Genomic DNA, 24,576 nt, shown 5'->3' on the forward strand with positions numbered 1-24,576 from the left:
TTCTCGGGCTTGCGAGGCCCGCTACAGTCCCCTGGACTATCTCAGCCCACCGGTTCAGTTTCACCGTTCCTCCCTCCCTCTGGATGGCATTCGGAAACCAGGCTGACTTATAACATTTCTATAAATAACAAAGACACGCCAAGGGTTCGCTTGCAAAACAACAAATAAAGGGGGGAAATTCGGAAAGAGCAAAAGTGCTGAAGCGCAGTGTTTTTGAAGCTCCTGGGGGAATGCCAGGGAAGACAGGCTGCTCCGGCCCACACAGATGGCACGCTGCTTGCAGCCAGGTGAGCGAGAGCGTCAGGAGAGAGCGCACTGCCTCCCCCTGCCCACAGCAGGAGCAGGGCAGAAACAGTGGGTGTTTGTCGTGGCGTTAAAAGTGCCCGCACACATTCAGGAAGAGCAGCTCTGCCTGTTTTACCTGTGAGATCTTTTCACCTCCGGGAAATGACATGAAAATTACAGAATTTTATCTCGAGATGATTCTACCTTCATAATATTTGGGTAGTTCACTTCATAACCATAAATTATATCTGTTCTCTGCACAGTGCTCTTCTGGGTCTCCGCTGGAGAGATGGCAAAATGTTTGCTGCGTGGGACTGAACTTGAGGCCGACGTGAGACCACATTGAATCAGTAGCAGATGGAAAACAAGAGGCTGGAGGGGTAAGCCCAAGAGAAAAACCACGGGAAACGACAGAGGAAGGAAGGGAGGAGGAAACAGGACTCGAGTTAGTAAATTAGAGGCAATTTTTTTTGCTTAGTTTCGTGTTTCAATGCTGGCTGCATCCTGCTTACTGAACAGATATGATGTATGTATATAAGAAATAAAACTGAGTTTGCAACCTGTAGGTGCATTCGTCTCATGACTTTGGTTTCTGGACTGAAGCCACTGGTGTTATAATCTATGGCTGTGGAGAGGAACAGACGCTGTGAGAGGTGTGATCAGCCCCTGCCGGGTGCCTCCTGGTAAGAGAGAAGGCCGTGCAAGGCAATCGGTCAGGCGAGGAGACAGCCTGGAGCTGACCAACAGACGAAGACTTGCTGAGGAAGGGTAGGCAAGAGGGATCTGGACTCTTCCGCAGCCCTCAGTGCCAGGCATTTCAGAGACTACACTATCTCATTTCATGCTCATGCCAATCCTGCAACTGAGCATTATACTCTCCATTTTACAGATGAGGAGACTTTCCACGGACTAGGTTGCTCAAGGTCACAGAGTAGGTTGCTCAAGGTCACAGAGTAGGAAGTAAGTATCTCAGGATGTGGACCCACGACACCTGACTGTGGGGCTCACGGTGCTCTTAGTCCATGGCCATATTCCAGTCAAGGACCCTGAGGAAGAATGAAGCCACCAGAACATGGGGTTTATTTTTAGATCGATAGTCTATGATACGGATAAAGTAAAGGCCTACTGAATCTTTGCAGAAACAGGGGCCTGTGACTTCAGGGATTCACAGAACCGGGAAATGATTGGAAAGACAAGAGAACTTCAGAAGGATGCAAACATGGGCTCATGAAGGGCTATTTTCCATGCCAGGGTTTTGGACAACACCTGAAGGAACCACACATTTGAATTGTCAATGTAAAGCTTCCTCACTCCCCAAGAGACGTACCTTGGTTGTGGTTTCTAGAATGATCTCTTTGTGCAGAAGTTCAACCACCATCTTCACGTGGCCTTCTTTCGAGGCCAGGTGCAAGCCGTTCAGCCCATTCTGTGAAGAGCAGAGAGGCAGGGAGGGTGTGGTTAGTGGGACTGTGCATCCTGCGTGTCCTGCTGTTCCACGTCGCTGGAACAGGACCCCTTCCTTGCGAAGGGCAGGAGGGGGGAGCTGGAGGGGCCCTGAGTGGTATCAGCTTAGACACGCAGGGCCGGTCCAGCCTCTGCGAGCAGCTCTTCTGTAAGAGCATCAGATAACAGGGGAGGAAGGAAAGAGGGGATGATAGCAAGACCACCACCCCCTCGATATGAATTGAGTGTGTGAAGCTCTCACAAAGCCACGGATGACCTTGAAATTCCAATCTTGCCCAGGCTTTAGGCATCCACTTAATGGAAACGGTATAACTTCAACCCCCTTGTTCATTCATTTTTACGGCCGCAACCAGGAAAAGGAAAGAGGCAATACCAGTGCACCCTAAACATGTGCAGAGCTAGATGTCCATTTAATAAAATAATAAATTTTGAAAGAAGGTCATATGAAAACTAAATCCTCCAACCACCTACAGTGTTGGTGGTATTTAGTATGGTGGTAGTCTCAAAAAAAGGAATTAGTATGAAAATAGCTTCTTTGCCACCTTGCCATTCAAATGTGACCAAAGCTGGCAGTTACATTTTAAGGAAGGGGGGGGGGGGCAACCGCTTCCCATGCCCAATCCCCAGGCCACCAGCAGCTCACAGGAACCAATGAGAGTGTCAGCTATGCCTGGGGAGGCTACGTCTGCGCCTGGAGAAAGCAGCCTGGCCCCAGTGCTGCGTATCCCTCTCCTGCTTCCTGGTCTTCGGAGACATGCACTTCGATGCTTCCAAACTTTCTGGCAAAAGCTGACTTCAAAGAGTGCTGCTTAGAGCCACAAATTATTCTGACAACATCTCAATGAACTAAATTTCATTTCCAACGCATGAGTAGATCTTGGCTCCACATAGAAAATGGGTTTAGTCACTAAGCAATCTCTATCCTGACATTTATGTCTTGCTCCTCTCCTGCTCCTTCCCCATCAACAGTTCTCACCTCTTCTCCCATCCCTCCTTCCTTCTCCTGTTTTGGTCAACTGTGTTCTAGTATGTTCCTTTCTGGGGGGTGACCCAGAAGTCAGAGCCTGGCCACCAAGGTAGAGGGGCTTGGCTCCTGATGGTGTAATTTGGGGGGTCCCTTACTCACCTATCTTCAAATATCTCCACAGCCCCATCATGGGTTCCTGAAACTACTATTCTCCCTTTGTGTCAGGGCATCGTTTCCAGGAGATTCCTGTTAAAACCAAATATTCTACCTGGGGATGGCAGTGCGCTGGCCCTTAACAAATTAGCCCCATTGCTTTGCTGAAACCAGCAGAGGAAAGTAATGAGGAATAGCTGAAGCAGAGACCAGGACAGGTGCCCCATGCTGGGAGAATGGAAGGTGTCTACAACTCTCTTTGCCTAGGATCCTCAGGCAGGGTAACTATCACAGGTGCCCTGGATGCCAAAGAAGAGTGGGCTCGGAAGGGAACTTTACCTACTTCCTATTTAGATCAGACTCCACCCCCCTACTCTCACCCCCCACCCCCGTGGGCCAAATCTTTTTGCACATCAGCACAACCAGCCTCACCAGGGTGTGTGGGGGTGAGGGGCAAGAGGTGGGGGTGAGTGGTGAGAGGACTCCTTCACCTAATATTCCCCCCTGCCAATGTCTGCAAATTGGGTTTCCTCCTCTTGTAGATTTCAAACACCATTAAATGTAGGGTCCAAAGCGGTGTGAATTATTCACACCCCAGTGTGAATAAGGTTATCAGATAAAGTCTAGGTCAAAGCCAGTTTTGATAAGAGAAAGGGAGAAAGTGATTGAAGGCAAGACAGCAATCTGTTAGGACAGGAATCTGGGGAAGGGGGAAGAGCATTGTGCTGAAGGAAACCAGTTCCCCTCCAATCAATTTGCAAAACACAAATTCACTGAAAAGCAATTTGTCAAGTGACTGTGCTCTGGACGCCACTTCTCCAGCTCTGTGTCCTTAACTAGCCCGCCGCCAGCCCCCCCCCCCGCCCCCCATGCAGGTCTGCACTGGAGTCTCTCCCTTCCCGAGCACTGCGATCCGCAAAGCGCCTTATCTGGCGCTGAGCACAGGCCTTCTGTGATTACTTGGGAACTGGGGTGGCGTTTTTTAGCTGTGGGAGCCCGAGAAGCTGCTGCAGGCGGCTTATCGCAGGGGACTCAGCTGTGGCAGCAGCGTGTGGCGGGCTGGTGGGTGCTGACGGGCGGGCGGCGGGAAGGAGGGGGGGCGGGAAGGGGGGGGGCGGGCAGTTCTCGTGCTCACTTGCACAGCACAATCACTTTCCATGAGCATTCCTTGGTCCTGAATGCCTCAAAGGAGGGAGACTGGCAAATCTAGAAGGAAAACACCTCCGGTTCATTGCTACGGCTCGGGGAGGCTGGTCCTGGTATTTGGAGCCAGTGTCAGGATCTCTCTCAGAGGGGATTCTAGGCAGACTGTCTCTGCAAAGCATGCTGGAGAGAAAGTGATATTAAGAGACCCTGAATGCTGGGAAATCAAGGACCAGAGGAGTCAAATGATTAGCTAAGGTCACACAGCCTTTCCAGGGCACAGCCACATATAGAACCAAGCTGGATTTCCCAGGAATAAAGAGGGTTGCCCCCCCCACCCCCCCCCCAGAACAGGTATGTTTCTTTTTATCAGATGAAGAAAGCATGTTTCCCCTTTTTATTACCAGGCAGCTGCATCTCTCAGAGTTTCACTCAGCTCCCATCCGGTCCTGGCTCAATGTTCTCTTTCTTCTTTATGGTTTTAAAATTTTCTCACTTTATTTTTAATTTGTTTTCAACAGAGTCACCCTCAGTTACTTTCAAGTCTGACTGTGGTGATCTGCATCCAACGCCCTCATCAGAGCCACAGAACAAGCCCACTTTGGCACAGCTACGGTAGGTGTGTAAGGCCCAGGGACTTAATGCAGACAGTCACACAGGAGCACGGCTGTGACAAACATCTGTCTCAACTACAGTGTAGTCACAGCAGTCACCTCATGCTGAGCATTTACTTAATCTGATTCAGCCAATGTTTACTGAGAATCTGCTCTGTGCCTGGCACCGGGCTAGAGATGAATAAAACACAAACTCTTAGCTTTAAAGAACTCACTTTAGTAGAGGAAACAGATGCATTAAAAATAAACACAAAATCATGTGAAAATGCCCCAAATGGCACGCATAAGCCTAGAAGTCGCACAGAGGAGAAAGAAGCTGCTCTGTCAAGGAGCTCGGCAAAGCTTGGCGGAGGCTGTACAAGGCAGCCTCTGCACAGCCAGGGCTGCAAGTTCATTAACAATGGCAACATGGGAAGCTGTGCCTGAGTTCAGATTCTAAACCCACTGGGTAAATTTTAGGAACTATACTTCCAGCCTCATCAAGTGCCTTCCTCTTTCTTCCAAGAATCATCTGAATTCAAGGGATGCAAAGCATCTCAACCTACTGTAGTGAGTTTTCTCCAGCAACTGACCTCAGCAGGAACCTGGCTGGCCACCATCCAGTAGCCCATACCACAGAATGCCTGAAAACTAACATACTGCACATGTACACAAAGGAGCTTGTACAATTATCTTATTAGATGCATAGCTGGTCTATATAGGAGACCATTTATGGTACCAAAGGAGTGTTTCATGGATAAATACTATATTTAATGCTTTATTTTTTAAGCTGTTTTTTTTATTGCTAAAATAAGAAGGGGTAAAGGGGTGCAAGCTCTGTGAGCTATTTGATCTTAGCTATAACGATAAACAGAAGATGAACTATAATGTACCACCCCTTCAAAGACAGGATCCGTGTGTCTTGTTTTAGTTAAATTAAGTTGTTTGCTAAAAGGCAGGCTGCTGAGTCTTGCTTTGTATCTTTTTATCTACACTATATAACCTTCACAGCCATTCCTCTTGACGCCAAATGGCAGACAGACGGCTGACAGGGGCCAGGGGAGCATGGAACCACACATATCTTCCCCCAAATAACTGGAGGATAAGCAAGAAGGAGGTAGAGGAATATGAGAGTAAATGCTTCAGCTAAATTGGAAGCAGGGGAGCAAAGTGAAAATTACTTGTGGCCATTTTTTAACCACATACCTTTCTCAGAAAAACACCAGCTTGTCAGATTCCTCTTCCTAAAGATGCCTCCTCTGGGTCTCCAGTTACAGATAGTAGACTAGCTGATAGTGTCCCACCGTTCTTGGCTGCTCTGGTCTACTTTTCTTTCCCCACTCTTTTTTATATTTTGTTTCAATTTTGATAATTTATATTGACTTATTTTCAAATTCTTTGATTCTTTCCTCAGCTATGAGCTTGTTGAAGAAATTCCTTATCACCAAGGAAGTCGTTTTTAGTTCCAGCAATTTGTTTGACTCTTTCTTATAGTTTTTATTTCTCTTCTGAAATTCCCCATCTGTTCATGAATGTTGTCCACTTTCCCCATTATATACTTTAACATATTAATCCAAGTTATTTTAAAGTCCATCTCATAGTTCCAATATCTAGGTCATCTCTGAGTCTGGTTCTATTGATTATTTTGTCTCTTGACAATAATTTTTTTTATTATGTGTGTGTTATAATTTTTAATTGCATGCCAGACATTATGTGCAGAAAGAGCAATAGACATTGAAGTAAATAGCATTCATGCATAGAAATGGACATGCCTCTTCTTTTGTGAAGTTTTAGTATAGCAGGGAGTGGGTGGGGATGGGGGAGCTGAATCAATCTAATCAAGAGTTGACCTAGGTCTGGATTTTGTTATTACCTTTAGTATACCACAGTCTTCAAATTCCTCTAGAAGTAGGCTGCTGTTACCTTGAGCTTAGAGGAGGAGCTGGGTGACAGGGTTTTTCTGTTTTCTCAATCTCCCCTCAGCTTCCAGCTATCTCTGCACGCCTGTGCCTCAAAATGGGGTCTTTCTCTCTGTTCTCGCCCCTCTCCCAGCAGGGGCATGCTCTTCCTTATAACAAGATGCTGAGATGTGAGAGGGTACAGAAGTTCCTTTTAATCCTGGTCCAGCTTCAGTCAGGCACACAGCCTGACTGAATTGGATTATTTTTGTTTGTTTTAGCATTCCTTCCCCTTATTTCTACACTTGGTCTTGTGTGGAAGTTGATTGCTCTCCCTCCAGTAATAACAGAGGAATAAGGTCTCCTTGTTAGTGGAGAATCCTGGTCCAGGATTGTTTCCTGCCCTTGCCCAGGAGTAGAGGGTTTTGCCTCTACCTTTCCCAGGGCAGCCCTGGATCTCTGCCTGTGACCTGGGGCAGGACTGTTTCCTCCCTTCCCCAGGGCAGAGGAGTTTGTTTCTATTCCATCCCATGGAGAACGAATTTTTGCCTGTGGTCTGAAGGTGAGAGGGTGTGCTTTTGCTTCACATGAAGGAAGAGTCTAGAGAAGCGGGCAAAGCTTTGTCTGTTATTCACACACACACACACACACACACACACACACACACACACACGCATGCCTCTCGCCTCCATAGTCTGGTATCCTAACTTATCCCTATATTTCTCATGAGCACCTCATGGAGGCCTGTGGAGAAAATCTTGTCACAGACACACTGGACCCCATTTGGCCTCTAAGAATTTGTTTTGATTTTAGCTTGTATGGTCTCCACCTCTTTCTTCTATTCTCTGCCAAAGATGAAACTGTGGCCCTCTCCTTGGAGGGGCTTCTTGTCCCTCCTTGGATTCCAGTTAACGTGGCTGACCCTGTCAGCCCTCTGACAGGGTCAGGAAAAATTATCATTTAGTATAACGTCCAGCCTTTTCTCATTGGTAGGGTGGGAGCAATGTTCTTGGAAGCTTTTTACCTCCTACATGCTCCTTATACTGAGCCTCTGAGGCTCACTAGCCCCACATGATCCCATTCCACATGGTTCTAATACAGCGGACAATCCTTTAAGGTTCCTTTTTTATTTTTGGCAAAAATATTCATGCCAAGCACACACACCTAGAATTTTTCATCCGCCTTTGTTCTTTTTCAGGTAAAATGTCAATTTAGAGGATTTGTCTGAGAAGCAATCTGTGTGGTGGGAGTTGGAGGAGATCTCAGCCAGGCGGTGTTTGTTTTAACATTTTTCAAAAGAAGAAAAAAAGTCATATTCAGCCTGAATGATTTAATTTGGAGTATTTTCTTGTACCAACTGTGAGAAATTCCATTGGCAAAATACACAATTCCAGACATTTGTTCTCAGCAAATCATTCTTCTGTTTCGCATCTCTGATTGCCCCAATTACACTAATTGATTTCTAAATGTACAAATACAGTAGACATGTCATAGGAAATTTAACTCTTATCCTGTCCTCAGCAGAGGACGGTTTCAAATAGAAAGGATGTGGTACCCTAAGATCCTACATCTCTTTCAAAACTGAAAGAACATTTCAAAAGCTGATGGTTACATTCTTGGGCAGACACACAGCCCTTGCATTGCTATTCTCATAGGCATTTATTTTTACCTGCAAACACAGCCTCCATGGACTGGCAGCCTCACGCTGTGTCCCGAGGACCTCAAGGCTCACCTGCCCCTTCCTACCCCACACCCCTGACACTCATTATTTCAGTCCACCACCCGCTTTCTTTGAGTTAAGCAGTGCATTTCCAGAGGGTAATGTGCTAATGTAGTATTAGAAAGTATGACCATTTTATTCATAAACTACCATGTTACTGGTTCAGTTTCTCAGATTAGTTGGCTGCTATCTAACCAGTCTCAGAGGCAATGGAGCACGGGAAAACATATTTTAAAGGAGAAGGAAAGGACTAGAGTCCTGGAAAGAATAAGCCAAGAGCAGTAGCAGAGAAAGCCAAGAAGTCTGAGGACCCAAGAGTGAACAAAGAAAGATAACTTTGCCTTCATGCCACACTTCACTTTACCCGTGTGGCCAGTAAAGAACCAATCAGAAGATCGAGGATGTATATGTGGAAATGTGTAGGTCTTTATATTTAATCTCACACTTTGCTATTCAATCTGGATTCTCTTTTGTTTGTTATATCTGTTGAGAGAAGATAAGTATTATATTCTACTACAGGCCCGGTGCATGACATTCATGCACTGGGGAGGGGGTCTCTCAGACTGGCCTGAATCCTTTCACAGTCCAGGACCCCGCAGGGAGCTGGCCTAAGCCGGCAGGTGGACATCCCCCAAGGGGTCCTTAGCACTGCCACAGAGGCAAGAGGGGCTCCTGCCACTGCCACTGCGCTCAACAGCCATGAGCCCAGCTTGAGTGTTTGCCTCCTGGTGGTCAGTGCACATCATAGCGACTGACTGGTCGTTCCACCATTCAGTCGATTTGCATTTTAGCCTTTTATTATATAGAATGTTATTTTTAATTCCCCAAGTACCAACCAGCCCGTACATTTGTGACCTCTATCTTTGCTCTATTATTGGTTTCTATTTGTGAAGCAACATCACTTACATTATATATTTGCAAGTCTACAGCCCTGAAACAGAATAGCAAATAAGAATTAAGCACAGTTTATGAAGAGGAAAAAAAAAGAATTGAAAGGACTCTGAATCCTTTCAAATCCTGAAATTGATGGGAAAGAGAGAAAAAATAAGGGAAGAAAAAAGGCAAAGACCATGGAAACCAAGGAAGGCAGAGGAGATGATGAACAAACAAGAGATGATGAACAAACAAGAGATGAGAAAGGAAAGAGGGAGTGACCATCACTGTGGGATGACTAGATGAGGAAATGAATTAAGCAGCTAGCAAAAGCACTACTACAACAATATAAATTTTGATTTCTTTCCCCAAATTGCCTGCACTAAATTTTCAGCCAAAACAGAAATGAAATCAAAAGTGAATGAGAGTTTTCCACCTTCCCCTCTCTTCCTTGCCTTCCCTCCCTTTCCCTCCCAGCTCAGGGATGTGGGCATCTGAGGAAGCAGGGCTGTGAACCAGGGGGTTCCCTGCAGAGGCTGGGGCAGAAGTACGTCTGGTGTGTGAGAAAGAGGAGGGCTACTCTGGTGTGGTTTGGATATTGTAAATAAATATGTAGAGGATGATGCGAATTAGTAGGAATCATGTTTCTCACTGTTCGTAGGGACTCACAAACTTGGAAAGACATAACTCTGAGGTGTCAGACTAGAATGGGAAGTATTGGCATGCTGCCATGGATGTTTAAAATGCATGTACCTAGATAGATGTAGAAATAGTTACAGATGTGTGCATACACTCAGGCACATGCAGCAACCGGCAGCAATGGGCACATCAAGTGACCATATTTTGGTGTCTAAATATCATCCTCCACTGAAAGGAACCTTGGTAAAATGGCTGGTCCAGGGTCAGGGTAGGGAAAGTACAAAATGGCCCTGGGACAACTTGTGCCAAAAAGTAAGAACACGCTCCAAGAATGTTGAAGACACATCAAAGAACAAAGAAGCCAGATGATTGAAAGGGCTCCTATTGGCTTAATTAAGCTTTGAACATCAAAATGAAAAACTAGCATATGATATTACTACCCATCAAATAAAGTAAAAACCCATGGCTCTGCACAGATAGAAATATATAATGGGGGGGATAAAACCCACAACGAATCAATGAGGGAGGAGGAAAAGCTTATCCTTTCGTAGAATGCCAGCTAATAAATGTAGAATAAATGACAGAGATGGAGACTCACTCTTTGGAATCTCATAGTGGTAGTTAATACAGGTAGAAGACAAATGTATGCCAAGGCTGGTGGCTGGAAATGTGATGAGGAACAGGGTATTGGCATTACATCAGAATATTCCCCCCCACCCACCCACCCACCAACACACACACACCAACAAAATACTGATAAACTACAAAGGGAAAAAAATCAATAATTGTGTAGTAGAAAAACTTGGTAGACACCAACTTCACTAGGTCTGTGGTTGGCAAACTGTGGCCCACGAGCCACATGCGGCTCTTTGGCCCCTTGAGTGTGGCTCTTCCTAAGCCTTAGGAGTACCCTAATTAAGTTAATAACAGTGTATATACCTATATAGTTTAAGTTTAAAAAATTTGGCTCTCAAAAGAAATTTCAATCATTGTACTGTTGGTATTTGGCTCTGTTGACTAATGAGTTTGCCTACCACTGCACTAGGTGATCAGGGTTAATATCAGGAGGGGTAGAAAGGGAGCATAATTTCTGGGGTATTCCTACCAGAAATGCACTGCCTTAGTTGGGTCATAAGGAAACATCAGCAGGCACAGTTGAGGTTCAAATTACGGAATGGAAGACTGTCATAAACATGAGAACCAGGCAAAGGCTGAGGAAGTGTTTCATGTTGAAGGAAACTAATGAGACATGACAACTGAGTACAGTGTGTTCTAGATAGACTCCTGGGACAGAGAGGATTGGGGATGGAGATGGAGATGGAGATGGAGATGGAGATGGAGATGGAGATGGAGATGGAGATGGAGATGGAGAAGATAGAGACAGAGATAGAGATAGAGATAGAGATAGAGATGGAGATGGAGATGGAGATGGAGATGGAGATGGAGATGGAGATGGAGATGGAGATGGAGATGGAGATAGAGATAGAGATAGAGATAGAGATAGAGATAGAGATAGAGATAAAGATAGAGATAGAAGGAGAGTTTAAGGAGGAAGAATGAAGGGGAAAGGATGGAGCGAGGAAGAGAGAGAGAAGGGGAGGGAGGGAGAGGGACAACAATCTCTCATTGTTGGGACAGTTGGCAAATGTTAATGGAATCTGTGGGTGGTTGTGTTAATCAATGTTGATTTCCTGATCGGAAGGCTAGTAGGATAGTTATGTGGGAAAGTGTCCTTACTTTTGGGTGGTGCACACTGAAATGTTTAGGGTGATGGGAATTACATCATATATAGTATATATTATAGGTAGGTAATAGATAGATAAGAGAGAGAGAGAGGATAGAACAAATGCAGTAAAATGGTAACAGAGAACCTGGGTGAAAGAGGTGTGGGAGTTCTTTGTACTGTTCTTGCAACATTTTTTATATGTTCAAAACTAATTAAATTTTTAAAGAAGAAAATGGAGGTAGGAGAGAGTAGTGGTGGAAGAGGCAGAGGCAGGGTATAACTCTGGGCTCTGGCTAGGGCCGTGGTCGGCAAACTGCAGCTCATGAGCCACATGCGGCTCTTTGGCCCCTTGAGTGTGGCTCTTCCACAAAATACCACGTGCAGGCGTGTGTACAGTGTGATTGAAACTTCGTGGCCCATGCACAGAAGTCGGTTTTCGGCCTGGGCGAGTCTATTTTGAAGTACTGTTGATATTTGGCTCTGTTGACTAATGAGTTTGCCGACCGCTGGGCTAGGGCAGTAGAGGATGGGTGGCTGTCAGGGTTTCTGCATGTCTCACAACTCAGAGCCAATGTGAGGAGCTGAGCAGACATACCTCATGTCTAATGGAGAGGTGCAAGCCTTACCAGAGTTCAGAGATTATTCCAGGATGAAAACCCTGGAGTGCCACCAAACGATGACAGAAGAGCAGCCTGCAGCCCCACGTGGGAACCAGCTGATTGGGAAGCCTCTCTGGGAGGACAGGTGTCGGGTTCTGCAGGGCCATCCCACCTGCAGCCTCTTTCTCACCCAGATACGGCTGGCTCCGCAGACACTGCTTGGTGGGCTAGGTCTGCTAAAGATATATGATTCTGGGAGCTAATGGATCAGAAGCCAGACGGACTGGAGCAACTGCCATAACCCTGGCGGAAAAGGACATCTTATCTCCTTTGCCAACCTGCCCCTTTTCCAGGGATGGGGAAAGCAGAATAAGAGCAGAAACAGAGAGGAAAGGACGAACTCGGAAAGAAAGAGGTGATGCAGATGGAACGGAACAAGACTGGATCCAAGCACTTCCCCTCCTTTGTTTTATTGCGATCTAAATTTAGGCCCATCCAGGTAGCTCTGAAGACTCATAGTTTACTAGATATTTTTATGAGGAGGAAAGACACGCTAATCCTTTTCATTATCTATTTTAAAAAAAGAAAGGAACCCACAACTATTCCAGAGCTGTGCAAGGAGATGAATCAACCCCGGATCATCTCCTCTCTACTCTCAGTTAAAAAACCTACACAGCCTCCACGCTCTGCGAAGTGCCAGGGCTCAGAGCAGATCAGCTGCAGGGCTTGGGGCCCTCTGGGAGACTGGAGGAGGAAGTGTGAGCTCAAGTTAATGAGAGAACGGGACTTTGAAATTCAGCTCAGCAGCTAAGAATATCTCCTATGGACTAGAAACAGTTTCTATGTCCGAGATCTTGGCATTCCTCTAAAAAGAGAAAAGGAGCCAGACCTTCAGAAGCAGGGCAGTGGGGTTCGGGGAAAAGTACAGTAGATAAGGAATCGAGGCCTTTACACCGTCCTCCCCACCAGTCCTCCTCACTTCACCTCCCCGGGCCTCAATCTTTGTATCTTCAAAACATTAGAACTGCTCTGTCTCCTAGCTTCCTCTTCATTCCACAATTCCAGAATAAAACTATGTAACGGCTCCCAGAAAGCAATTAAGATATGCATGTAGAGATGCACAGAAAAAGGTCTGACAAGATTCACACCCAGCTGTTCACAGAGAGTTGGCGTACAGGAGAAGACTTAAGACTTACAGAAGACTATGTATTTCTGTATAGTATGCACTTTTAAATAACCACCACTGATGAATTTTGTTGTTAAATTAAAAAATTACAAAACAGTTAAGATCAGGGACATGATTGTCAAAAATGACAAAAGAAATTATATCAAGGAATTCACAATCAGATGGAAATAATCCCAGGCAAACGTACATGCATGGTCCATTCCGACCAAAAAGAGTAGGCACTGGGTTTAACATTTCCTCTAAAAACCAGCGAGGCAACTCTTCCTCCAAGGCCCAGATCAAATGTCCTTGTTCTCTGTCACTTGTCCTGCCCCTCTCTCTTCGGCACGCCATACCCTATTTCTAGCCCCCAAAAGCGAACTGTTCCCATGACACTCGACAAGAACTCTAGCAAGGCCCCTTATTAAGTGGAATTGCATCTATCTGCTCTTGTGTCTGCGTCTTTCAATGGGTAGGATTTCTGAGGTTCTATTATCTTGCCTTTGTAGCTTAGGTCCTAGCATGGGGCCTGGCACACAGTGCATGGTCCATAGGACTCTGCAGAACTGAATGCACATTCGTACAGCCTGACACACACACACAGCACGATCTTCTTTCTTAGTCTCCCAGGAGGAGGCATATCACATCAGGTCTCCACACTGTAAATTCACAGCAATCAAACCTTAAAGGGGAGTGTGTGTGTGTGTGTGGGGGGGGGGGATGGGGGATGGGGGGGCATGCACTTTTCCTTGCAATGTTTTCCAGACCATTCTTGATGATGCTCTTCACACTTTTCCTCATTCCTAGGATCCCAGAGATGTCCCATTGTCATTACAAACAGGCATCTTCATATAACTGAATTGGTCATTTAACTCCTCCTTCACCAAGAAGGAAGGGGAAAGGAAACCAATTCAAGGAAGGTGGCTCAGGGGACTCAAGGGCTCTGCTGCAAGTCCCAAGTCCACCTGTAGGGTGCAGTGGAGAGACTCGGGCTGGGAGACCCAGACACAGACTCTAGTTCAGGAAGACTCTTCAGCTCTTCGCCTCTCTGAGTCTCACTGGCCTCACTTGTCCTGCTTCTGCTCTGTCCACCCCACAGGGTGATGTGAGCACTAAAGGTGGTCGTGCCCAGGGAAAGGCTCAGGAAAGGAGAGATACTGTAGAAATGGAATCTGTGATTATTAAACACTCTGACTCATGACAAGTAATCAACTTACTTTAAAACTGTAAATTGGCCATTATAACTAGCAAGATGAACATCAGTTTGTTTCTGCTGAAATGCAGAAGTAATTTACCTATTTAAAATAATTCAGGAGATGGAGATTTTTAAGTTCCAACTTTTTCACTAATACCTTTCCTGGTAAGAACTTCAGAAGAACCCATGGTATCAGACATGGGCATCTATTTGCTTCTCTTGTTTAACTGCCCATCATGGACCACCACTTTCCCATGGTGGGGAGGGATTTCAATAATATACTCTTCTCTCTCCTTCATTGCTACCCCAGAGCCTCTGGAAGGGAGTAAGTGAGGACTTAGCATTAACATATTATATTAGGAAGGCTTAATATAAGGTAAAATTAGGGAACTATGTAGTTGAATGCCTTTTCTACAACTGTCAATAGTTCCCAATAGAAAGAAGATGACAGAGAAAAGTAACAGGTTCTCTATCTACACTGACCTTGACATAACCTTTGTAGCCTTTCATCCTCACCCCTTTTCATTTCATTTACCCCTACTTTGCTGTCTGTGACCTTCACTGCTCCTGCCTTTGTACAATCTATTCCTTCTGCTGCATTCTCCTTTCCCCAATTCTCCACCCAGCAAACCCCTACTCTTCCTTCAAAACCCTTCTCTGCGATATCAGTATTTTAGCCACTAACCCCAGACCAGAAGCAATGTGAGAGCAGGCACTGGGACTCCCTCAGCTTTGAGCAGCCAGCACATGGCATATTCGAGCAGCTTAATAAATATTTGTTGAATCAATGGATAAATGAATGAAAACATTCTCTGTGCTTGTTCTGCATGGCACTTACAACACTGAGTTTGTAACCTTCTATGTACAAGCTGGACTTCTTTCACTACCTCTGAGTTCTTTGAGAGCAGGGGGTAAATGAATTTAGTCTCTAGCAAGGTGCTTCGGTCCTTGTAAGTGCCCCACACATGTTTGTGGAATAAATAAATGAGCAGAGGAAGTTTAGGTGGTCTTCTCAAGCCCATCTCATCAAACCCAGAGTCATAAAGCTCAGATGATACTCAGAAGTAACCTCTAGGCCTCCGCTTTCTGAGACACACAATGAGAGACTTGAATGCCATGACCTCTAAGCGCTAAGATTCTATCATTTGGAATGGGAGCAATTACCACAATCACCAGAGCCCCAGGAATCCTGCTCAAAAGACTTGGCATTTGGTTTCTGTACAAAAGATTACTCTGCAGCAGAAACTATTGCCACAGGTGCTCCATTTATTAGAAATGCCTAAACCCTGTACCTTCAAGATAAACAAGTACCCAGCAGTGATGGGGGCACGTGAAACGTACATGGTGGGAACTCAGGGAACGTCGTGGGACTAGCATGGCTTCACATGCTTTCACTGGCTGTGTTTTAGCACTGGAAGTGGTTTCTGTTTTTGTGAATATTCAGATGCTCGAGCTTCTGGATACTGCAGCAAATATTGCCACACACTCGACGAGTGGGGCTAGTGCCAGAATCAGAACCACAGAGTCATTATCCTATGAATGACTATTTCACAACACTCCTCAAAGTGGTGGTGCTTAGAGCAATCCTCCATGGGCTCCGCGTCAAGTACATAAACTCTAAGCATTGGTGGTTATGGGAGGCTTAACACCTACTGACTGAATTGATGCGCACCTACTATGTGCCAGGCAGAATCCTGAAAAAGAGCATTGAATGAAATAAAGTCCTTTCCCCTTGAGGTGCCTACATTTTAGTGGGAGAAGATGCAGAAAAATGGAGAGGCACACAGATGCATCCTAAGTTGGGTAGCAATAAGTACTATGGAGAGAATAAGACAGGCTATAGGGATGGAGGAGCCTGGAATGCTCCAAAAGCTCGCCTGATGCCAACACTGCAGACAACAAGGCTTCTCTTTTTGGCATGAATTTTCTCCTGGAGCCTCAAATAACATTCCTATGAGGAAGGCCAAGTGAGCCTGTGTTTGCTAGCATTATAAGAATAGAACAGAAAACTAAAATAATGAGTTTTTTTGCCCCTGGAGTTATAGCTGGTGGTTCCCAGTGAAGCATCTAATTTGACCCCACATTTCTAGGAGTTCAGGAGAACAGAGGCCCTGAGCATTCTCCTCTTGTTCTCTTTTTATGGGGGGCTAACTGGTAAATGTGTAAGATCAATCAGCTCACTGCAGAAAGTATCTTTTAAATTGCTATGGCCTCCATAAAAATATTTTGATTTGATTAAGTAATCCAGCAATAATTCTGGAAATGGAACATATGAAGCTGATATTAGAATGTGCATGATTATGTAGCCATTTATTCAAACAAATATTGAGCACGTAGAGATCTAACCTGGGCGCCATAAGGAATAGGCAGTCATGGACTTCACTCTCAGATGGCTTAGCATCTACTAGGACAGGTAAGATGTGTTCAACATTACCATGCTGCACTGAGCTGCAAGAGAGATGCTAATCAATTGCAAAGGCAGAGATTCCTCCAGGCTCTGGGGATCAGATATGTCTTCACAATGGATTCTGAGCTGAGATTTGAACGAATCATCCCATTGTACATGGTTCTTGCAGTGGCAAGAATGACATGGGCTCAGGCTGAGTAGCAAGCCCCTGGCCCCTACACAGCCTTGTGTTGTGTGTGCTGAGACCACCGTAGCCAGGGCAACAACAGAGCAAACCCAGGGAGGCAAGTCCTCTGGCTTCACCACCTCCAGTGTCCCTACTTACTCAAAGCCGTCACTTGGATCTACCTGGTCTACTGCCTCAGCCTCCTGGCCAGTCTCGCTGCTTCTGTGCCAGTGCACCAAGACTATTCTCCACACGGCACCGGGGCGATCATTTAAAAACCTACATCAGATTGAACATCCCTTGTGTAAAACCTTCCAATGGCTTTCCATCCCCCTTATAGTGGAATCCAAGTCCTCACTATGGCCCGTAAGCCCTTCAAGATTTGGCCCTGAAAATTTCTCCCACCTCCGCGCCCACCACTTTCCCCTGAATCACTCCACTGCAGCCACCTGTCCTTCCTGCTGTTCCCCAAACAAACCAAGCTTACTCCTGCCCCCAGAGCCTTTGCACATGCTTCCCCTCTTCCAGGAATGCTTGCCCCCAGAAACCACTTGGTCTTATTTGCTCCTCTTGGTCTCTCAGAAGTCGTGCCCTTAGAGAGACCTTCCTTAACCACCCCATCTAAAATCCCTTTCTCCTCCATGGTACTTCTCATTAGCTGACATACATTTGTTCATTTTCTTGGTTATGTCTGTCTTCTTTACCAGCATATAACTGCCACGAGAGCACAGACTTGGTCTATTTTGTCTGTCTTGCTCAGGGCTTGGAATAGTACCTGGCACAGAGTAGGTGTTTAATAAATACATATGGAATGATCCCACAAAGGCACTGGTGGGATTATATTCAACATGCTCTCATCCCAGCTTTCATCAGCCAACGCCAGCATTTGACTTCCTCGAATGCTGAATGACTTCCAAATCTCTATCTTTATCTATTCCAGGCTCAAATATCCCATTGCTTACTATATAGCAGTCTTCACGCCAATGTCCCAAAGACTCCTTAGGAGAACCTCCACACAACCCTGTTCTTATCCCCTTACCGCATTTCCACACACTGGGTCCCCCCTCTCCCCCCAGTGTTCCTGGTCTCAGTGAATGGTGCTTCCACCTCTCAATAAGCCAGACCTCTCAGAAGTCATCCCCACAGGCTCCTTCTCTGCCCTCCCGCCTCCAATTCCTCACTGAGACTCTTCACCTTGTTCCATCTCCACACTCACAATCTTTATGCAAGCTACCGACACTTCTCTCCCAGGCTAGTGTAAGAGTCTCATAACTGGCTCCCCCATATCCACCTCTGGGCCCCTCCATATGCCTTCAGCACAGTAGCCAGTGTGGTCCTTTAAAGCACACCTCCTGTCACGTCACTCCTCTGCTTGAGTCTGTGGTTCCCTTCCCTCTGCTCTTAGGATAAAGGTCAGAATTGTGAACATCTGTAAGCAGGGTGGCTATTCTGCCAGGACAAGCCGACACGGCTGTACAGGTTGTTAAATGCTGAAATGCCTCCATTCCTCTTGGTCAATAGCCATTGCCTCAAGCTCTTAAGTTGCCCTCACTGCTGCTGCTCTGTCCCCTCCGGCAGCTCTTTCCTCTCAGTCAGCAGCTACAGGATTAACAGAATGCACACAAACCAGCACACACACACACTGCCCGGGCCCTGGGGCACGCTGTCCCCGTTGTAGACTGTTGTGATGAGTGCCCCTGCCTGGAATATAAGGTCCAGCACAATCCCAACCGCTCTCTCCGGCCTTGCTGGTCCTTCTTGCTCTTTGCACTGCCGCCACTTTGGCCTTCCTGAAACTCTCCGAGGTTTCTCCTGCCTCAGGGATGTTGGACAGGCTATTCTCTATGATTGGAATGTTCTTCCCTTTCTTCACCTCACTCACCCCTACTCATCCCTTAGCTCAACTATCTCTTCCACACAACGGCCTTCTCTGACCTCCATCTCTAGGTCAAGTATCTCTCATATAGTCCCATAAAATCCTATGCCTTTCCTTCACGGTGCCTAATGTAGTTTGGTTTGCATATCTATTCATGTGGCTATTTGATTGATAGTTCTCATTGCCAATGGACTACAGTTCAAAGAAGATGAAGACAGGACTTTTTTTATTACTATGAAATCCCTAAAGCTTAGCACTCCATATCAGGTGGAAATGTACAGGAAGACACTGGCTGAAGACAATGGGTCTAAAGCGTGAGCAATGCTTGAATAAATGAAAGAACCCAGCATTCATGTAAAGATCTTGGTGCGTGCATGTGCGCATGTGTGTCCTTATGTGTGAACTTGTTCTTTTTTCTAAGTATAATAATGATGATGATCATAAAAATGAGTAGGCACAATCTATGCAATAAGGAAACTGCCCTGAATATTCAGATGTCTCTTATATAAGCCGAGTTCCTCTTTTCACACACTTAGAGTAATTACTTCCTATTATGGCAAGCAGCATACATTCTTTCCACAAAACATACTATTTGAAAGTGTGTTACTTATATAAGGATCAGCATTTGCTGTACTGCTGCTGTCACAGTCCACCAGCTCAAAAGATTCAAGCAAAACACATTCTCAAGCCATGGCCCCAGGACAAGAGCCTGTTTTTATCTTCCCAAAACAATGAGTGGATGTTTTTAAAGAGTAGATGTTTTTAAAGAGTAAAAGGCGCTGGAGCCATTAGGATGCGAGCCCTGTGAACATTACCCAGCAGCAGCACTGTCCCGATGGGTGCACTAATGTGTTTAATGAGGGCATAAGTTCAGCTGCTATAGTCCTTCCCCCATATTACCCATACTCTCCACTCAAGAGCAAAAGCCATAATGCCCTGTGAAACCAGAATGAGGCTCGGGCAATGCTGGCAGTCCCCGGGGGCAGCCCATCTGCAGCTCCCTGCCCCTGCACAGTCACGGAACTGGACAAAGACCCACAGGGCCAGGATCTGGGGAGCCGGGACTAAGCCAGCAGCCAGGGGCTCTGCACTAGGGCGAAAGCTTCCTTTTACTCCCTCTGACCTCCACTGCCTTGCTCGCAGCCTTCTGCTCTTTGAGAGAAAAGGCTGGTCTGAGCCAGGACTGCAGTCTCCAGTCTGAGGCCAGAGCCCCCCCTCAGTCTCTAGCAGGGCCAGGCGTGACCTGTCACTGGCACCGAGCCGATCGATCGATAGGAAGTGGTGTCAATAAAGTGCAAATAATGCCTGGTTGCCCTGAAGTGCTCTCAGGAGAGACGGCAGGCAGAGGGACAAGCCAGCTATGCTCAGGGCTCACCCAGGGAAGGCCAATCAGGACAAAGCCGTTGCTCGGGTGTCATCAAAATCTTCCAATTTCACACCGAAAATGAGCCCTGGCTCAAGACTTATGAGCGTTCGGTTGTCCCCATTTCTGCTAAATGGATTCCTTTGAGAGCTGGCATCTTAACCCTTGGAAGGCCTCTGAGGCTTGGAGCTCCCCGGCCGGAAACTGCACTGCAGAGGAGGTGCACTGGGTCTCTGCAGCTCTGAGCTGAACGGAGGCAGCCTCAGGCCTGGCCTCTGGCACCAGAAACGCATCCCCCTGGGGAGAGAGACCAATTTCCTCCCCTGGCAGGGGCGGGGCTGGGGTGGGGACGACAGGACCTCCAGCTGCTTCTGGGGTACTGTCCAAGGGGTCCCTGGGATGCCTCCCTGAGTCACTCCGGGACTCTCACTCTGCCCCGTACTTGATTGACTCTTACCGCCTCTTCCCACGAAAGAAATGGCTTCGGAGTTTCAGTCTGCTCTCCAAAGGCCAACCTTCAGCTCTGCATGGTTGGTGAGGAATGTCCTTCGGTCCATGTTGTATATTTGGACAGAGGGACAAAAGAAGAGGAGGAGGGCTTCCCCCGTCCTCATCCAGTTTTTGACCTGAAGTGCAGTCCACACGCTTCACCTCCCCTCTGAAGTTCACTGCCAGGGGCCTCTGCCTCCTACCACACACCTACTTCTGTTTCCCATCACACACCACCCGCTCCATCCCCTCTGACCTTTTAGCTGTGAATTTCCACAGGAGACCAACTGAATCCAAATGGGGTCTTGGCCCAGGAAGAGAAAGCAAGTGGTATTTTGCATTTTAAGCAAGAGGGAGGGGACAGTCTGGTGGAGGGGGGGGGGAAGGGAAAGGGCAGAGGCACATGCCAGTGGAAAAGTGAACCTGCGTTCCGGGCATTTTCCCGCTGGCCTGTAAAAGTCATCCAGCCCACTGCACCATGGATGAACCTGGAGGGCATCATGCTACCTGAAATAAGCCAGTCGCACAAGTACAAATACTGCATGTCTCCACTTATATGAGGTGCCTAGAGAAGTCAGGCTCATAGATAGACAGTAGACTGGTTGCTAGGGGCTGGGGAGAGGCAGGAATAGGGTGCTACTGCTTAATGGTGGCAGAGGTTCAGTTTTGCAAGATGAAAGAGTTCTCTGGATGGAGGGTGGGGATGGTTGTACCACTATATGAATGTACTTAATGCCACTCAGCCATACACTAACAATGGTTAAGATGGTAAATTCTAAGTTATGTGTATTTCAGCATCATTTAAAACAATTTTTATATGGTTTAAATGGTTAAAAAAAAAGTCACAGTGAGTAAATGTATTCTAAATTAGAAACTGCATTAGCACGTGCGCCTGGACAACTTAATCGGCAAAAACAAACAAATGCCACCCAATCCTCAAGCCCAAGCTGCACCCTGTTCTCACGCTAGGGGTTTATTTCCTCTCTATTCCGCCAATTCCTCCTCGTGGGCTGGCCCTGCCCTCCAGCCAGTCCGGCGGCATGGGCTCAGTTTCCTCAGCATGCCCTCCAGAAAACAAGGCTCTGGGTCTTAGCAGCAGAAACCTCCAGAGAAGCTGGCACATCAGTTCTCAACGGAGCCAGTCTCGCCTTTGTCAACAGCCTGTGGGCGAGCCCGCATCACTACTTCCTTCTCAGCCTGCAGAGAGTCCTCAAAGGCTGCTGCTGACAAAGGAGATGCAATGTCACCATTGGCTCACCATCCTTCAAAGCCCTTCCTCCTGCCCGCTTCCAAAAGCCACATATTCTAAGGCCACAGCAGGGACCAAGGGCAACTTCTAAGGGAAGAGGCGGCAGGGGATGGAGCCCGGGGCCAGCCCACACTGTTCAGGCATCAGCCCTGCTCCGTGGGGCCCCGGCCCGGGGCAGGGATGTGAGCAGCCGGGCGAGGGCCTTCAGCAGGCGGAAGCCCTGGGGGATTTCTGAGGCCACGGGAAAAGGTTAATAGAAGCGGATTAAAACTCTCAGGGAGTGGCATCAGGCCAGAGCCACTCTTCAGAGACCACGTGCCTGTCGCCATCCCACTTACCTGGTTACAGGTGTTAATGTCTACCCCATTCTGCAGGTAATCCAAAGCTTTATCCAAGTTCCCTGATCTTGCTGCCCTGAGGAAGCTGGTAGCAGCATCGCCCTGCGAGGAGAAAGAACAGGCTGTGAGTGTGCTCTGCGGGGTAACAACCTCACGATCCCGCTCAAGCTCAGGGCTGCGAGAAAGGGCCGAGAAAGGGCCGAGAAAGGGCCGAGAAAGGGCCGAGAAAGGGCTGAGGTCACAGTGGCAGGCAGCTTTGCACCCTCCGGTTACGACGCCGTGGTGCCCACTATAGGACCCAAGTGTGATATGGGGTCCAGAGCCCCTTGGCCAGGACACAGGTGGCACCAGCCGTTGAGAGGGGACCCCTTTCGAAGCTGAATGCTCAGCACAGCCTGGTATCGTACTGCTTTGATGGTCCAAGGGCTCTCTGTCCTCACTAAGGTGGCTGTATCACGTAGCCCCTGTCAGCGAGTCACAGATGCAAGCCCCACAGGCTGCTATTTGGCGGGTTTGTTTTTTAAGTAAACAGCACATAGCACTTACTGTGCACTAAGAACCATTATGATCGCTTTACAGGTAATATATATTTACACACACGCATATACGCATTTAATCCTCATTCAGAACACCCAAGGTACGTCCTATTGTGGCCCCCACGTACAGATGAGGGAACCAAGACACAGAGGGCTGAAAGGGCTGGTGCAGGGTCACACGGCAGTCAGGGCGCAGCCAGGGCTCTGAAGCAGGCAGTCTGGCCCTGAAACCAGTGAGCTCAACCTCCCTGCTCGGCTGCCAGCGGCATGTGAGCTCTGACTCGCAGGTGCCGCTCAACCTGAAAGATCTGTCGCTCAGCCACCTCCACCAGCCTCTCAGGATGCTGCTCCCAGGAACATCTGTTTGTATTAAGGATGAGTGACAGCCAGAGAGAGTGAGCACTGGGGACAACCAAAGCTGACGAATGCAGACAAGCATGGTGGGAGAACACAGGCCTGGAAGGGGCGAGGTGGCTCAGAGCAGCTCCCCTGCGTGTCGCTCGGCCCTATGTTCTCAGGCACCTCCTGTTCCCATATCTGTAAGGCAGGAGGATAAGGCCTTCCTCATCCCCTGGCTGTGAAGCTAACAGGAAATGTGTTATTATAATTATTATGTCAGCTGTGAAGCTAAAAGGAATAATACATATTATCATAATTATTATACCAGCACAAGTGCTGAGCACAGTGCTTAGCACATGTGCCTACTCAGGTAGAGTTTGACAGGTAAGATTGTCACGTGACAGGCCATAGGCGTGCGCCTCTCCACCAGAGGACCCAGCCGTGCCTCATGGTGCCTTCTCCCCTTGGGGCACTCTGTCTCCTTCCTTCATGCTTCCCCTCCTTAGCAAGCATGTTCTAATGGGCTAAATGGTGCCCCCCCCCAAAAGATATGTCTGCACCCTAATCCCTGGAACTTGTGAATGTCACTTATTTGGAAAGAGAGTTTTTGCAGATGTAATCGAGTTATGTGTCTTGGGATGAAATTGCCCTAGATTACCTAGGTTAGCCCTAAATCCGATGGCAAGTATCCTTATAAAAAACAGCAGATTATAGAACACTTGAAACGTGTATCATTTTATTAACCAATGCCAACCCAATAAATTCAATAAAAAATAATAAAAATTACAAAACAAAACAAAAAGCAGCAGAGGCCTGGCTAGATGATTCAGTTGGTTGGAGCAGGCCCATATACATCAAAAGGTTGCAGGTTCAATCCCCAGTTGGGTTATGTCCAGGAGGCAACTGATCAATGTTTCTTTCTCACATTGATGTTCCTCTCTCTCTCCCGCCTTCTCTCCTCCCCCCACCCCCCACTCTTACTCTCTCTCTCTCAAATCAATAAAAACCTATCTTTAGGTGAGTACTCAAAAAAAAAAAAAAAAACAACCACAGCAGAGAAGATACACAGAAGAGAAGGCGATGTAAAGACAGAGGCAGAGACAGAAGTGATGCGGCTACAAGCCAAGGAAGCCAGCAGCCGGCAGAAGTTGGAAGAGGCAAAGAACACTCCCTCCTGAAAGCCTCCAGAGGGAACACGCCCCACCCCTACCTTGATTTCAGACTTGTAGCCACCATGGCGTTGGGAAGAATACATTTCTGTTGTTTTAAGCCACTAAATTTGCGGTAATGTATGGCAGCGGCCACAGGAAACTCACACGCATGCTAATGATGATCAGCCCTAAACACAGAAGCCTCAGATCTACAGCCAACAGCCCCAGGATTCTACAATTAA

General features: G+C 47.1%; 1 protein-coding gene across 1 annotated transcript in view; it reads right to left on the reverse strand.

The window, feature by feature from the left end:
- The window catches only part of LOC308512654 (uncharacterized protein), a gene marked incomplete at its 5' end in the record, with an annotated part of 52,093 nt that extends 29,222 nt beyond the window's left edge, over positions 1-22,871 (reverse strand). The window contains 3 exons of the mRNA XM_081082253.1: positions 1,613-1,711; positions 22,309-22,483; positions 22,855-22,871. Of these exons, the coding sequence (XP_080938379.1) occupies positions 1,613-1,711; positions 22,309-22,483; positions 22,855-22,871 (291 nt within the window). The remainder of the gene's footprint in view (positions 1-1,612; positions 1,712-22,308; positions 22,484-22,854) is intronic.
- Between the last annotated feature and the right edge of the window lie 1,705 nt (positions 22,872-24,576).

Source organism: Myotis nattereri (genome assembly GCF_964212035.1).
Source record: "Myotis nattereri genome assembly, chromosome: 2".
Taxonomy (NCBI): Eukaryota; Metazoa; Chordata; class Mammalia; order Chiroptera; family Vespertilionidae; genus Myotis; species Myotis nattereri.